The sequence below is a fragment of the Crassostrea angulata genome, chromosome 1 (genome assembly GCF_025612915.1).
Source record: "Crassostrea angulata isolate pt1a10 chromosome 1, ASM2561291v2, whole genome shotgun sequence".
Taxonomy (NCBI): Eukaryota; Metazoa; Mollusca; class Bivalvia; order Ostreida; family Ostreidae; genus Magallana; species Magallana angulata.
Genome location: NC_069111.1, coordinates 21,690,826 through 21,708,265, shown reverse-complemented (window position 1 = coordinate 21,708,265; position 17,440 = coordinate 21,690,826). Strand labels below are relative to the sequence as shown.

The following is a 17,440-nucleotide window of genomic DNA, read 5'->3' as shown; positions in this document are numbered from 1 at the left end:
TTTACCCCTGGTATTTTATTGGGCGTGATTCTTTTGCTTTCTTTACATGTTGACACTATCAATTATTTATTCATTTTGTTATTTAGTCCCTGGATACAGTATTGTATATTTTTAATTTATAAGTGTTCAAAATCACAAATATGCCTGTTTGTTGATTCACTTAAACTGTTTTTGTCGTTCAGACTAGTTAATCAACGCAGATTCATTCATCGTTTGTTTTGTCTCAGGAGTTTCCATTGTAATTGCTCTTCTTGATTTTATTGGGAATGCGACACTCCTGTACTTTGTTAAACACCAGGCTGAAGCTAGCAGCCACTAACAGCAGCCACTAAGCCCGTAGAAGCTAGCAGCAAATAAGGAAACTCATCAAAGTACTGAGAGTACTCGAACAGAAAATTATATCTATTTAATTATCGACATATTTTAATATTAAAATCAAAATGATTACTGCTCAATAATTTGTACGAGCATTGACGACCTCCGAAGCAGTAAATCTCGCCTGGATAAGAGTTATAAATGCGTCTTTGTTGGATAGAAATGAAATACGTCTTTACGGGTCATAAGTTATGAAAATAATGTTATCATAAGTGTAGTCTTATTGATACAAATACAAAAACTATATGCATCGTAAAAAGTGATATGCAAACGTATTATGATATAAAAGACGTGATAAGTTAAAAAACTTAAAAGGAATAAAACGATACAAAAACAACAAAAAAACCCAAGCCAATCCAGTGTGGCAAGAATTAATGAGCATTCAATGATTTTGATATTGATTAAAATATGTCGATAATTAAGTAAGATATAATTTTCTGTTCGAGTACACTCAGTACTATATATATATATATATATATATATATATATATATATATATATATATATATATATATATATATATATATATATATAACGCGTACCTTCTTAGATATAAGCGTTTCTTTCGCAAATAATCGCGAAACGTTTGCGAAATAACGCGTAACTGTCGCGAAAAAACGCGAAACTTTTGCGAAATAACGCGTAACTTAAGCGAATAAACGCGAAACCTTCGCGATATAACGCGTAACGTTCGCAAATTAACGCGAAACCATTATACAACATTATCTCTTTTACATATAGATATTAAGTAATCTTTATAAAATTTTTAGATGTTACATGTTCCAAGTAGATAATAAGTTATCATCACTTTTATCATTTTATCAGTTTTCATTTGTTCGCCGACCCTGTGTTCTAACAGGCATTAATTAGTTATCTTTTTCCTATAAAATCAGGCATTAATTAGTTATCTTTTTCCTATAAAATCAATGTAAATTCAACCGTCGGAACCCATAAAAATATTTGTTCTGATTTTTAAATGACAAATGTCATAATTTTAGAGGACGAATTTCCGTCCTCTAGATTTGAACAAAAGCTGAAAAATTTCAGGTCACAGCTTTAACTTATCTTTCTGACATTTCTGACTAGACGTTAATTTATGTCGCGGCGATATAACATATATTATAACGTTTTGAACAATTATATCCTTTCAATTCTAAAATGATACTTAATACAACTTTTAATTCGAATTCAAATTGTTATAATTAAAATATGTTGATGCCTCATTTTCTATATAACAGCGCCTATGATAATGTGAGAAGCGCGATGCATTATTATATCCTTTGAAAATCAGTACTAAGATTTTAATGATTTCCTATGTTTGAATTAATATCAATCTGTATATGGTTCAATCTGATTCATTAACATCTTTATATAATTAAAGATTATTTTGTTTTATTTAAGATTGACATGTTTGTTTTTAGTCATTGTTCTTCATAGGGGTTGTATGAGATGACAATATTTATAGTTAAGTTTCGCGATTTTTTTGGGAAAGCTTCGCGTTTATTCGCGAAAGTAATGCGTTTATTCGCGAAAGTTTTGCGCTTACCCGCGAAAGTTTCGCGTTTATTAGCGAAAGTAACGTTTTTATTCGCGAAAGTTTCGCGTTTAATTGCGAAAGTTACGCGTTTATTCGCGAAAGTTTCGCGTTTATTCGCGAAAGTAACGTTTACGCCAAAAATGAGCTCAACGGGCTTTCGTACATATTACATGTTTAATTATTTAACTACTGTTTTCATCCAACAGAGCACTCGCATATTTTGATATGGATATCTAACTCAGCATATTTAAAATGCAGCATCCTATCTTTTATAACACAATACGACACAGTTATTTTCTATAACATTTTTGTTAAAAACAATCAATTTTCAATTGGGAAAGGGTCCTTTTACAGGACCCGCATGCAAGGGATATTATGCCCTGCAGTAAAAAAAAAACAAGTTTATTATTCAAACGCGTACTTGTCAGTTGTAAATAGGATTTCTTTAAAATCATGATGCACTTGCATTTCTCCTTGCACATTCTCACACATGGAGGAAAATAATGAAATAGAGTTTTTGTGACAAAACTATTGACGGTATTGCCTTGTCTCGAGCTACAAATGAGATAGAGTGCAAATACTTAGTTTGAGTTTGATTTGGGCAATTTAGATCTAGATGAATCCCATACAGCAGATGGACGTGTTAAAAGCAACATAATCGATTTTTTTTATTTGACATAGTGGGCGAAGTATTTAAAAAAGTGTGGGATATGTACAGAAAACTTTTAACAAAGGAAATCAAACCAAACTATGGTACAACAGATTGATGTTTTGCAATTGATTGAAAGTTGCCATGGTTGCTTGTTATTACAAACCAAGTTTCTTCAAAGATAAGAAGACTTGTTCACCCAAATATGTTACTAAATTCAATGTGAGAATAATTTTTGAATTAACCTGTAAAAGATAACCTGCATGATTGTAACTATTTCAGCTTCTGCAACCACCGATCCTTCCACGCCCCCTAAGGTACAAATGTAATGTGTCGAGGGGTCCGTTATCTAGTCATTTCTAGGGTCTCGGAGTTGAATATTAGAATATTGAACCATAATAATTTTCCTCTCTTAAATGATTGTTGATTTCAATTGGCCTACAGATATTTACAAAATGGCATTCCCTTACTTAGGGCAAAATCACAAAAATATGGTTGACCGGGATTAAAACTTTAATAATACCACGTGGTAAACACTTTTTATGCCTTATTCAGGCGGTAGTGATTACCCGCGACACGCCCTAGCTATATAGATATACATTTATAGCCTATTCAAGAGGTAAACCCTCAGCAGAGACAGTCTCTGTGTAAACGCCTTATGCAGAACGTACAGTGTACTACCTCTAACTTAAGGCGTAATTTTCCTTTATAATACTAGAGTATCAGCGACGACTAACCTAGGCTGACCTTCAAGAGGATGGCCTCCATAATAACCAACTAGTGGTCGGCCTCCAAATACGGTTGGTCCTTAAATTATCAATGTGGCAAGCCTCTCTCTCAATGCAACCAACCTACCAAAATCGTACCTTAATTAGATAGGATATCTCTCTATTAAAACACTGCGATAGGCTCGCTAATATACCCTCTTTGGGTCACGTTAAAATCTCCGCTGGTTGCTAGGCTACTATACAAACACAGTCGTCATAGGCCGTACGCATGATTTAACATTACATTAAATTGCTATACAAACAACAGCACAACCAAAATCCAATGCATCCGTCAATCCTAATGGTAAAGTGGTGATATAGTTAACCCGTATAACTACAGCTCCGCGACGGCTACGATATTTTTTGTCTTTACTTCATAATAATAAATCAATAATATCCCTTTGGGTTGCATAACTTTGTCTTTTTCCCCCCAGCATACTCGTTAAAAGCTGTGTCTGATTATGATAATCAATGTTCATAAAAACCTTCATTTTAGCCGCCACATGTACCTCCAGAAGGGACTGTAACCAACATAACACCCATGCTATGTTTTTGACCTTTTTGACCATCGCCATGGCGGGTCCTGTAGATCACATTGACTGTGTTAACAACAAATGCTTCTGTAGCATCGACAAGGTCAAGTTGTTTTATAATTCGTTCATTGAGAATCCCTAAATATACTCCTTTAATATTAAGAATCTAATTAGAACCGTTTTAACAAGACCTTGGACTTTCGATAGGACGTATCTATCTCTTTCTTGCATCAAGACAAGTTAAACATGACGCTGGTTTCGATTGAAAAATGCTTATATCGCGTAGTCTTAGCGTAAAACATAGACAAATCTTGTTGATTTCAAAGAGCCATGCCAGCAATGAAATAGACAGACCTAGGCCATATTGCTGTTTAACACAACCACACAGAGTCCAACTCTTGTTAAAAATTGTTCTATTTCTATGCCTCTGATTATTTGGAACGTTATTGAAAAAAGAATATAAACAATTTATTGCTAGCGCTAGCAACTACGTTAGTCTTTTTCACTAGAATACGCATTCTCGACTCCATATAAGGGGATTCTGGGAATACTGTACTACTGTATATAAACTATACCAATTGAATTTCGTTTTATCATCTTCACATGAAGTTTTGTGTTTTATTGTAAATGTCAAAAAGTAACAGTAGCATGGGTCCTATAATGCTAAGTTATTTTCAATATTATAATAAATAGCTACCTTTATTTTAAATTCCTTCAAGCTCGGAAAACAACTTCGAATATGTTTTCCGTGCTGCCGGAAATGCCCGAGAAGATACGATTGCTACAAAACAGTACCAATGGTTCTTAAGAGTTTTCACTTTGAAATTGAAATTACAGTAGATACATAATGATTAAGGCACATTCAGTGAGCTAGGCCTTGCCGATGTGAAGCCCACTCTAGATTCACAATTCGAAATTGAGACCCCACATTAACACAATGGTAGAACACCATTGTATCTTCCTATTGTTTAATCGATTCAGAAATTTAAACCAATGTTTTAGAAATCTGTGTTTTATGATGGCTACAGCGGTAGCTCACCAATCTTTTTGAAATATAAGCTTGTAAAAATACATCTAACCTTTCCTCAGCTGTATTATAATCATATAAGAAGAGCACCTCTGCCGAATTGCTTTGGAAAAATCTTTATTTACAAAGCTATGCATAGAGAACTTTTTAGGGTTGTAGAGAGAGTCTTTTTGTTCTTTTTGCAAGTTTGCACTCATTTATTGAAGACGTGAAATGGTAATAGTTTAACTTACAATTTCATTTGGAAAAATATTCACACTTATCATTTATGGAATTTTTATTACTTCGTTAAAAGTTTTATGACCATTAATTTTCAGAAAGTAACTTTTATCGGGTTTCTAAAAAAATATTTCTCAAGGTTATATACAAAATGGTCAAGATTACCACAACAAATCAAAATCCAATACAACATTTATGAGACAATCAACAATTTCTAGGCAACCGTTCTCCCTAGAACCAACAAAAAGACTAAATATGGTATGAAAATAACATGTGAACCATGCTTATGTTGACTAGTTAATCAATTACATGTAAATTTATTCATGCAATGCTTCTAGTTTGTTCCAAACTTTGTTCAAATTTCATCTGAAATACTTGATTTGCAGGACAAATATGTTATAAAATGATCTGTTTGGGTTATCATACTTTTATAATATATTATACTGGAAAAGAAACATTTGGGTTTATAACGGGTTCAATGTCATCTCTCTTCGTAGTTTTCGCGCCATATGTCCTTCAAATACGGATTGACATGTTTCCTTTGTTCTTGCCCTTTTTATCTATGCCACAAGGCTGAGATCCGACATTGAGAACTACAATGGTGAATTTATTTTATTGGGTTTTACTTTTACTGAGTGGTGAGTTTATTAGAACAGTTATCAGTCTTTTTATCATTAACTGATCTTTAAACATAAATAAATAAATTCTTTATTTGAAACAACGATAATTTGGTCTCGAAATTAAGTAGGGTACGTTCGAATCGGTGAAGACAGATTCATGCCACGAGACTTGTCTGTATTTTAAAGAGAAATATGGGTGTGCCGAAAGAAAGGTGACAAATATTATTTGGAGTTCCTCTTATTTCCTTCTCTTTGTTGAATCTAATGCAATAGAATTATTAAATCTTCGTAAGGAAAGTTCTATCTTATCTTCAATTTTGTACGTTGTCATTTCAACATGCCCAATTTGGTGAATTTTATCAGTTATGATTATTCAGACAAGATACATTTTTTTATGAATGAAACAGAAATGATTGAGAGGAGCGTTTTCCTTATTTTTTTTAACACGGTCGTTTCAAACTTGCTCAAATAGTCAATAATCTGTTAATTTGTTCGAGGAAACTAGAACACGAAGAACTAAGTCAGTTCCCCTGTCTTCCTAAACCGTTCCTAAACCGTTTATTCTTATGTTAGCGAGATCCTACTGGCAACATATGTCAAGAAATTAAAAAAAGGACAAACTATTTCAAAGGTCTTCGTTACTAAACTTCTAGAGTTTACATTCCGATCCCAGCACAGTATGCCCTCGTTTGTTTCAGTAAACCAATGGCGAATGGCGTGTATCACATCACAAGAAGAATATGACTATAACTTATTAACAATAGATAAATATATAAATGTATATATATATATATATATATATATATATATATATATATATATATATATATATGAGAATTTTTGTGGAAATCTAAGGCAGATAAAGTTAAGATATTGTATTTCGGGTGGTATGAAAATGGTTGATATTAACAACTTTATAAAATCCTTTAAATGGTCATGCATAAAAAAAAGGTTAACTAAATGATACATTTAGTAAACCTGCAAACCATGGATGGATATTTTTTAACAATCAATGGGCATGGTTTTTATTTACAGATATTATAATTATGGTTTTGGAGATACTTTTGTATTGGAATGCCTGCGAAAAAAATTACCCTTTTAAAGATGTTTTCACGTCTTTGTCATCGTATGTAAAAACTATTGATAACCATCCAAATATTAAATGTTCCACGTATGGTATAATTTCAATATAAAAGTTACCACAAAATCAAAAACAAATTTGTTAATTCGTGGTATAAAAAGGGGGTTCAAGGTAGTGCAAGAATGTTTTTATGAGCATTGTGATCTTTTAATTTTTGATGTACTTAAACACATACATAACCTCAATGATTTATGTATTATGCAATATAAGATTACAACAGCTTTTTTTTAATATTTGAAACTATTATCTTTTGTTAAAAGAATTCCTATTTCATGTATGCAAGTTTTACTTTCCAAAATGTACTAAAATTATTTACTCCTGGATGAGAAAGAGAAAAAGAGGTTAACTGTTATCAATAAATGGATGAGAGAGCTAACCCCATATGGTGTTGATAATTTTTCAGTAAAGGACGTTTGTTTTGAAGAAACAACCGATGATTCTTTTGCTCAGTGGTTAGAGTCTAGAATTTGACACCAAATTTTTGGGTATAACCTTGAAGAAAAATGAATGTTAAGTCCTTTGACAGCCGTGGATTTCGTCAGAAAAATATATAAACAATAGCTCCTTTTTTTCCCCTTGTGATAAAATTTATACTCTGTGGGATGAATTGAGTCTTTATATTAACAGAAAGACATCTGAAATGATTGGATTTCATGTGCTAAATATTATTTTTGGTAGACTTACATTGACCTGTCATAACAAACTTATTAATTTATTATTTCTTAAACGAACCAATCCATTAAACACTAACTATTTTCATGTCTGATGTTGAACAAGTTTCCAAATCTGATTGGATTATGTGATTATTTAAAGGTAAATTTGATGTTGAAAGATATTCATAGTTTCAAAGTGGATTAATTCGAGAGAAAAAAAAATGGGATGTTTTGAAAAACCTGTTTGACTGATAATTTTTTTTCTTCTTCTTCTCTTATGTTTTATCATTTATATTTCAATTATAATATTTATTTCACTATTATTATTATTATCTTATATTTTTTTCGGCAAGTAACCACTGCTTAGCATTAAAACTAAATGCATATAATTTACATGTATATAGATTTTGCTAATGGTTATTTATAATAAACATGCGTGTGTGCGAGTTACTGTGTTTGTGTGTGGGTGTACAGTGTAAATTTGTGTATGCTTGCATTTAAAAAATGAATAAATTATTTTTAAAAAATTTTGTTTAGTTAAGACTGTACACAGCCTTATTTTCGCTTGTGTTTTTTTTTTTTTTTTTTTTTTTTTGCCCTTTGACACTTACAAACTGTTTTGCCCCTTCTTGAATTCACCCAAACAGTAATTTTAAAGTGATACACTTTCTGATTGAAACGGCAATTTAATTTGAATTTGCCCAATTTCAAATTCACCTACTGAGAACGAGGGAGGAAGATAAATTTCCTTGTATACAGCATTAGATTTCTTCCCCTGAATTGCTCTTGGGTAAATAATTTGTTTGCAAATTTGTGCGAATTAGGTCATTTAGGTGACGTCATAGATAAACAGCAAATGAGCAATGATGACTAAAATCAAGATTAAAGTTAAAGTCATCCTCTATACAATGATTTGTGAAGATTTGATTTTTATACGATACTATTTAAAAATTGGTTGAAATCGCGGACAGATATTTGACCATACCGCACATAGTCCTTTCCTTGTATACAGTATTAGATTTCTTCCCTTAAATTGCTCTTGGGTAAATAAAGCAATTTGTGTAAACTGGGCTGTAAACAGACTTTATGGTTGTATGTGATAGGGTATGGCGTTCACTCGCTTGGACAAGTGGGTGCTCTCCGGAAACTCCCACATCAATGACCCCCTCACGCTAACATCCGTGCCAACGAGAGATATTAATATGAGTTGTAGAACTTGTTATTAACCGTTGTAAAATAAAGTTGAGTAAATAGGTTTAGATATTTATCTAAGAAAGCCCTTTAATTATACAGTACATACAATGTTGGATGAAAATGACCGCAAATTTTGCAGAGTCAAAGGAGACAATTTGAATACCAGGCCTCGCTTAATATGTGAGTACCATGGAGCCCCCATCCTGACAAGCATGGTGGCTATGCTTACAAGCTGCACAGCTTTTAAACATTGTCTCTAGCCTGCAACCTGGTTTTTAATTTTAACACAACCAGTCTGTAGCCTCTACCTTTTTTTAAAGGTAAAGGGAATCTGAAATTCTGCACACACACAGAGCAGTTTACATTTGCTTAATGTCATTTAACTTCCATGTTAACACACAGCTATGAGATTCCCTCATGCTTCATGCTGATGGGCAGAGACAACAGGTCAATCTGTGCCCTTGATCGCCATTTATGTTCTCTGAGTCATCCACCTTAGTGTTGCGACAAATTAATTATCAGAAATATAATATAATATCTAATAATATAATATCTGATTTAAGAAGAACCAATATTGTTAATTTTCTTGTTCAAAGCAGATGAAATTATTTTCGTAGAAGAATCACAAGTTGGTTTGCTTGATATTATCCACAGCAATGAAAAAACCTAAAAATACAAAATACTTGGCGCAGGTTAAGTTAGCAAAATAAATAATTTCTTTATTTTAAAAATCAAAAGGGGTGGGAAACACTTCTCTTTGTTGTGACTATACTTGCGGAATGGTAAAGAGGGAGAAGAAGTTGGTAACCCAGATACCTCCTACTGATGCTGACTACTTAAATTAGTTAGCCTGTATCTAGTTAGTCATAAACCGTTTGATAATGCTGTTCAATAAAATATTTCATATTCATTTCAATAACCTATACTAACAAAAAAATAGATTCAAGAAAGAAAATTGTCCCAAAAGGCTATAAAAATGATTCCACAGTATTTGGTTACTCTGTGTATGATTTTAAATGCCATCATTGTAATTGCAGGTATTTCATTTATTCATTGTGTATGCCAACATGGACCTTGTAAGTAGACATTCTTTTCTCTCCTAAATAGGACATATTATGAAATATAATGCATGTAATTGAAAATAAAACATATGAACAAAAAGTAAAACAGAGATATAAAAGAGCTTGCACATATATTGAAATAGAGTCAAGTCACAAGCATTGCAAAAACCTAGTCACTGTCATAGTGAGAAAATATTCAACAACATGAAATCAATTATATTATTAACTCTATCATAACTTTTGAATGGCAAAATTACATTAATTATGAATTTTTAAGGCATTGCGTCTTAACGCACATTCAACATAATATATTTTCACTACAAATGAAAAATATAATTATAAGTATTTAAAATCATAATGTTGTCAATCAAAATTTGTATGCAAGGATACTTGCTCACAGTCTCGAGATCTCCTACCTGCTAACAGTTCAAACAAAGTAAAAAAAAATGCAGACAACTACAATAATAGCAAGAACCGTACAGAGTTTTGGGTAAATGAAGTTTTCCTCCAAGAAAGTATATCACCATCACTGATTTAAGGTTAACCGTACAAAGTAGTACATGTTTTAAGATGTTTGTTAGAGAAGGTTTATTGACATGTTATTCAACATTTTTCTATGGACTGGGTCCAAAAATATATTTCGATACATTATCTGTTTATGGGACATTTATGTGCCTTCTTATGATTCAGCAGGGTTTTTTTATTTCATGGATTTTATGGGTTTTTTTTACTAAAATGGTGCAAATTGCTGCTTAATAAAATTATTTGTGTACAGCCCACTGTCAACACTTCTGTCAGTCAAGTGGAAAATATAACTGTGTCACCACCAGTGGACATATGGAAAATCATGGATGTGAATGCCTACCAAAGGATTACTGCGACTACAGATACAGCTGTTCATCTACAGATGTAGCGTGCTCACACAACGAAGCCATCAGATGTAACGGGAACAACAAATGTGAGTGTTACTGTTCACAGGACTCACAGTGTCTTAACTGTCCGGCAGGAAACCTGGGCTTCTGCGTCAACGAGAAATGTGTCTGCGAGACCAACAACTATTGTCCCGGTAATAACAAATTCTACTGTCTGAAGAACTTTCAATGCGCACACAGCGAATCGAAAAGATGCAATCAAAATGACAGATGTGAATGTTTTTGCGATATAAACACCGATTGCAAAAACTGTCCAGAAAAAGGATTCTGTGTTGATGGGAGCTGTGTATGCGAATCGCAGAACTACTGCCCTAAAGGAAATCATATGTATTGCCTTTCTCTGAGTTGTGATCGAGGTTATACAAGCAAGTGTAATTCAACTAACCACTGCTACTGTGCCTATGTACCAGATACTTGCAGCAATCACGACGTCTCTAAATGCTATCATTTGACGTGTTCATCTGGGGAGAAGAAATATTGTGATGGACGAACCTGTACGTGTAAACCACTGGACTATTGTCAGCAAAATGATGGCGACTGCCAACACAAGACATGCGATGCTTCGAAGGGGGAAGTTAAAGTGTGCCTCAGTGGAACATGTGGTTGCCTGGCAATTCCCGACTTCTGTGGTGGTGATGATACTAGTACGTGTCAGCATATCATATGCAACCAGTATCAAGTGAAGAAGTGTGAGAATGGGATGTGCAAATGTCAGGTCAATCCGTGTAAGTAGATTACAGTAATAAATTTCATTAAACCTTCTGTCCATAAACTATAATATTCTATGTAGTTATATCACGTTTTTGAGTTTGAAATATATGGAAGACCTTTGAGTTGATGCACTTTTTATTATCAAAAAATACCTTTTTTGCATGTACTGTACAGTGTATATATACAAGTGGAAGGCTAAAGGCAGTTAATTACTGTTTTTGGATCATTCATCAGCTTGCAGTACTAAAGAAGGTCTGAACGATACCTGTACCCCTGAGAACACTTACTTAGAAGTAAAAGGATCAGACGGTAAAACCTATTACGCCAACTGCACCGATAGTTTCCATTACCCGCTCTGTGTTGAAGACAGGTGCCAGTGTGTCTATTGGAAGGTGGGTTTGATGATAAATACGGTTGGTTTATTTATTTAAATGTGTTTGTGTACTTGTAACTGATGTGCATGTTTAAAATGTTCCAATGTTACATATACTTCTGGACATATTTGAAAATTCGGTCTTCACTATTTAATGAAGATGTTGCATTATTTTTGTAATCTTTGTTAGTCTCACAATGTAAATTAAGAATACCGTTGATGGATGGAGGCATGATGTTGTAAATAAGGCATTCAAAAATTTTAGACTCCACCGCCAAATTTAACATCTGAAGGCAGCACAATTCCCACGAATTCTATGACAGATGTGGCTGGTTCTTCTGTTTCTTCCCCGGTAACAAGCCAAACGACAGACGCGATGACAGATAGCAGCACTCCAATTTCTACAGGTAACAACATTAAACAACTATAATTACAGCATTAAAAATGTTGTCCCATTTCCAGTTCTGTTATTCATAGATACTTATTTAGATATTATATTATTCACTGCTTTAATTACTAGTAAATAATGCAAGGCAGATTAAAGATTTAGAACTTTTTTCAATTCTTTCAAGATCAACCAACAGGAGCCTCGCAGGCTACAGGTGAGTATGGTATTCTGCAATGAGTTTGAATAGATGTTTCAACGAAGAAGCGTAAACACACATACATTTATTGAATCTTTATTTTTACATCATTGCAAATTCGGATTCTTATAAAAATTGAAATACTAATGCATAAATAGAGCTAAGATCAGTTTTTTTTAATTTTTGAAATAAAAAAAAACAACCAGGGAATGAGAGTTTAAAATACTGTAAAATTATTCCTTTTTCGTAGATCAAACAACAGATTCGATACTAAACACAAGTAAGTACTAGTCCTTTTGCATTTATAGTCGAGGCATTCTTGTTCAATTTTGAATTCCTCTTAACAAACCACTGGATCAAATTGAACCAAACTTTATAAAAGCATCCTTATGCGCAAGAAATTCTAAATTGTTAAAAACAAGGATCTTACCCTTTTCAGCTGATGAATAACCACGTTCATTTTGTTAACCTAAATTCGATATATTTACACCAACTCTTATATTAAACTATGGTCCTCGGAGTAATGCTGATGCCCAAAAGATGGCTTCAAAGTACAACTTAGTAATATTAGATTCATAATTGTAAAAACCGATTTCCGAAGACTAGTATTGCTTCAATATGCTATATTACTATGCAAGCATTATCATATAATGCAGACTGCTCAAACGGTGACACCAGGACCAATGATAATGCCCCAAAAAGGTTACACGGTTCAACATAGATATATTTTGGAAAAATGTTTGAACATTTTTTTCCTCAAGAAGTAAAATGCTACAGTTCTGGAGATTACATTCTGAATTATACAAACTATGACTCAATACCAGTATTAATTACTGTTCAACAATTCAAAGAAATAAAACTAAAGTTGCATAATATGTCAAATTAATTACTATGTAATTTGCATCACAGGGAGTTAAACTTAAAGACGGTACAAACTATGACACCCAACCCAATACTGGGGCCCAAAGGGGTTTTTAGTAACATAGAAATACATAGGAAAATTGTTGAATAAATCTTTTCTGTAAGAAATGCAGTTTAATATTTAGTTACATTAGTATGTAAGCAACTTAATATCATCATATACTCATATGATGATATGACGGTCACAGTGTCCTGTTGTGACTTTTTATAATTATTTATAATCAATATCTTTGATATTTTTAGATCTATTATCATTAAACCTTTTAGTTCGTGTATTTTGTAATATTTAAACTTTTATTCAAAGATAGGTGATAGTAACCTAGTTTTAACTTTTTATCATTAATTTTTAAATTTTGTTATCATTGAAACGTTAAAGCCTAGGATTGTTTCATACATAAAAATTCCGAAAAAGAATCAAGAACTCTTGTTCAGATGAGCGATTTGACCCATGGGTCTTTTGTTATGATTCAGCTAAATCTCCAAGCAGCTATCTGAAGATTCTTATGTTTTTCAACTTACATTTGTTTATTTCATATAATACTTTTGATTGCTCTTAAATGACTATGATGAAAATGTAGAATAAATAACTCAAAGACAGCAAGGAGACTTGGAGAGTTGTGTTTAAAAGTCATTAAGAACTACTCATTGTCCCTTGTTTCGATATTTTTCACTGTATATTGCTAATACATTCTTGGTGGTCCTTTGATCTTCTTTATGGACCTGATTTTTTTCACCTGAATTTTGCAAAAGTAACTCCTGAATTAACATCTACATCCACATTATCACTTAAACTAAATAATTAAGGTCTTCCGTTTCCCACGAAAGACCTTATAGTTTTTGTACTGTTTCTTATTCTTCTTTATAGTGTCGTCTTTCTATGACTGACTTCTTGTTCTTATGGCGTATATGAGCATCATTGCCTTTAAAAGTCTTTTCTTTGATATAACCTGTTGTTAAAATAAATATATGCGCTTTAGCGTCACTGGGTTGATAATTAAGTTGTTATCAAACATATGTCATCATTCTTTTCAGCTAAAGCACCCACTACAATATCAGGTAAGTATGTTTTGTCGCTGTTTCACATATCCATAACATATAACATATGTGTAAATAAATGTTTATGAAATTATTGTTGTGAACCATATATTAAAGAGCAACCAATAATTCTCTCAAAAATGCTATAGACCTTCAACATGCATAATTTCGGTCGGCATTTATAATAAGTTATTTTTCGATTGGGACTGGTTCAAAATTGAGAAAATTGCAATTTCACCTACCTTTGAATAACTTTGAAGCTGCTTGATCCGGTTCGAATTCTTTGGTTAACGATTCAAATAATTTTCCATATAAACCTATTAGCTTAGAAGTTATAAAACATCACAAAGTTACAAAATCATCGGTCTACAGCGTTGATAAAATTTGATCAATCCGTAATTTGTCTAACACTCCTTTTCTGTGTATTTAGATAGGTGCCTTTTTAAGATTGTATTAGTTATAAAGATTTTATAGAAATAAAATTTTTTGTAAAGATCCATTAAGAAGAATTGTGCACGCGAAACGATATAAATGCATTTTTTGTCGAGCTACCTGAAGTATTTAAAACACTGAAAATTATATGCTGCAAATATATCTTTTGTGTTTGTCGTATATTAACTTTATATCAATCATAACCAAATGAACTTTTTAAGTTATCATATTTCGTTGCCCGATCGTTGCAGAAATAGTTCTTATCATCAACAATGATAAACAATGTACATTGACAAAATTCATTTAAAACTGATATTTGATCGACTCTGAACCTCTTTCAGTTGCCACATGTGCCACCAGGATTGACTGTAACCAACAGAACACCCATCTTACGTTTCCGACCTTCACCATGCCGTGTCCTGAAGATCACATTGACTGTGTTGACAACAAATGCTTCTGTAGCCTAGACAAGGTCAAGTTTAGGTTTATAATTGGGTCAAGGACAAGTTCCGAAATTATTGTAATACTAAGAATTCAGTTATTTGTATTTATGCATATGATTATTTGAAACGGTATTGAAAAAAAGAGCAACGCCAATCCATTTAAAAAACATCAATCCTCGCATTTGCTGTATTTTTATCCTATAAGAGCACCTCTGCTATTATGTTTTGGAAAAATCACATGTTGAGTATCAATTCGTCAACAATGCGACGTATAAAATGTTTATTTACAAAACTGTGAGTAGGAAACCGTTCAAGGTCGTAGGGCAAAGTCTTTTTGTGTTGTTTTTTTCATTTCATTAAACAAATCCAATAACTGATTGTTATTTTTTCCAATTAAATATATTCACACTAATCATTAATGGGAATTTTATGATTTCAATGATAAAGCAAATCATTTTGAAGACAGCCACTTTTTTGAGTGTTTCTTTAAAAATATTTCTCATGGTCGTATACAAAAAGGTCAAGGTCACCACAAGAAATTGAAATCCAACACATAATGTTAAACAAGAAGAATGCTTATGTTGACTAATTTATCAATCAATTACCTATAACTATAAATTCTTTCATGTGATGCTTCCAGTTTGTTGAAAATTTTGTTGATATGGCATATATTTTCAAATATCATCTAAATTTCTTGATTTACAAGGCAAATATGTTACAAAATTATCGGTTTGAATTAACATATTTTATAATAATTCATATAATCTTACAAAAGGTTTTCTAGCTTATAAGATACATTTAGGTTTATAACGGGTTCAATGGCATTATTTTAGATAACTACAACAACTCCTCAACCTACCGCCACCGCTGGTAAGTACATTTATTTCATTAAGCGTTATATCTGATCAGATTTACCACTTGAAAAAGAAAATCAATTTACGACAATCATAATCAATTTTCTATTATCCATCATTATAAAAAAAAACCTGTATAAAAACAAATCATACCGATATGATAGATGCTGTTTGCTTCTTCCTTTTTGCTAGAATGATTGTGATTTTCAAATGTTTAGCATGAACAAAACTCTACAAATGTATTTATAAATCAAAATCCCTGCCACAAACTAAAAGGCAGCATTCACTTTCAAAAAAAGAACTTTTGTTTATTTCATTATAGCCCCATCAATTTCCTGTCACCAGTGTGGGGATCCAGACGCGAATCTACCGTGTGACTTGCGAACTGTTTACATGGGTCAGCCATCCCAATGCAGTACTGGCAGTTATTGTATGACGGATGTCGTCCAAGGCTCTGATGATAGTGTCGCCATCTACAAAAGGTACAGCTATTGTCTCTATATCTCTATCTCTTAAAACTGTATATGATCTTAGAAAGTGTAAAAATACTTCAAATGTCAGTGTTACCGTGTAGATGTGTTGACGAGTTGACGAAAAAAGGTTCAACTTTGACTCTATATCTCTCGTCTGTATATATGATCATAGAAAGTTTAAAGATAATTACGGAGGTTGGAACCTGAAATCCGAGTAATGTCAATTATCTGAAAAACATTTCACTAAAAAGATGGGGACTTAAGAGGGCTTGATGGTTGTGACTATTTTTACACTGTATTGATCTCCTTTAAAAGGAGAGCTCTATAAGTATATAGGAAAATGCCCAAAGAAGAAGAGCGTACAATGCCTGTCACATCCCCCGCACCAAGGATATTTAAACAAATTATGTAAATCTCATTAAAAGAAATCTCACATTTTATGGTGTACATCAGCACATGTATATATGTAGTGCAGAACTGCATTACCTGATCATTAACATACATACATCTATACTTTATACTTTTCTCCTTAGTGTCATGTCAAGTTTGAAGTTTTTGTGAAAATCACGAATTTTGAACCTTCATGGGTCCAGACTTCACTTTGATAAACCGATAATTAAAAAAATAAAAACTTTTCGGATAGAATCTAGACCCATTCATAACATAAATTTGCAATTTAGCACAATAAATGGTCAAAATTTGGGCATTAAAGGTCACGTGGCTTACTTTGGAAACCTGTCTCTTGTGAATACAAAATGAAAGCACGTTATTGACATCTATCGTAAAATTGATTGTATTAGCCTTATCCATACAAGTTAAAAATACATGGAAGCAAAATTTGAGCAAGTTTTTTAACTGCTCAAAGTGGGGGATATGTAACGACTTATACGCCCCTGTCCTTTAAAA

At 32.6% G+C, this 17,440-nt stretch overlaps 1 protein-coding gene across 5 annotated transcripts in view; it reads left to right on the top strand.

The window, feature by feature from the left end:
• The first annotated feature begins 5,669 nt into the window (after positions 1 to 5,669).
• LOC128161222 (protein kinase C-binding protein NELL2-like) overlaps positions 5,670 to 17,440 on the top strand; it is a 42,080-nt gene continuing 30,309 nt past the window's right edge. For 2 of the 5 annotated variants that reach the window (XM_052824459.1, XM_052824464.1), the window contains exons 1-11: positions 5,670 to 5,745; positions 9,753 to 9,791; positions 10,552 to 11,433; positions 11,654 to 11,811; positions 12,058 to 12,199; positions 12,365 to 12,394; positions 12,627 to 12,656; positions 14,330 to 14,353; positions 15,106 to 15,236; positions 16,041 to 16,077; positions 16,384 to 16,543. In XM_052824459.1, the coding sequence (XP_052680419.1) occupies positions 5,706 to 5,745; positions 9,753 to 9,791; positions 10,552 to 11,433; positions 11,654 to 11,811; positions 12,058 to 12,199; positions 12,365 to 12,394; positions 12,627 to 12,656; positions 14,330 to 14,353; positions 15,106 to 15,236; positions 16,041 to 16,077; positions 16,384 to 16,543 (1,673 nt within the window). In that variant the 5' untranslated portion in view covers positions 5,670 to 5,705. The remainder of the gene's footprint in view (positions 5,746 to 9,752; positions 9,792 to 10,551; positions 11,434 to 11,653; positions 11,812 to 12,057; positions 12,200 to 12,364; positions 12,395 to 12,626; positions 12,657 to 14,329; positions 14,354 to 15,105; positions 15,237 to 16,040; positions 16,078 to 16,383; positions 16,544 to 17,440) is intronic. The other 3 variants (XM_052824497.1, XM_052824452.1, XM_052824473.1) reach the window with 3 other exon arrangements.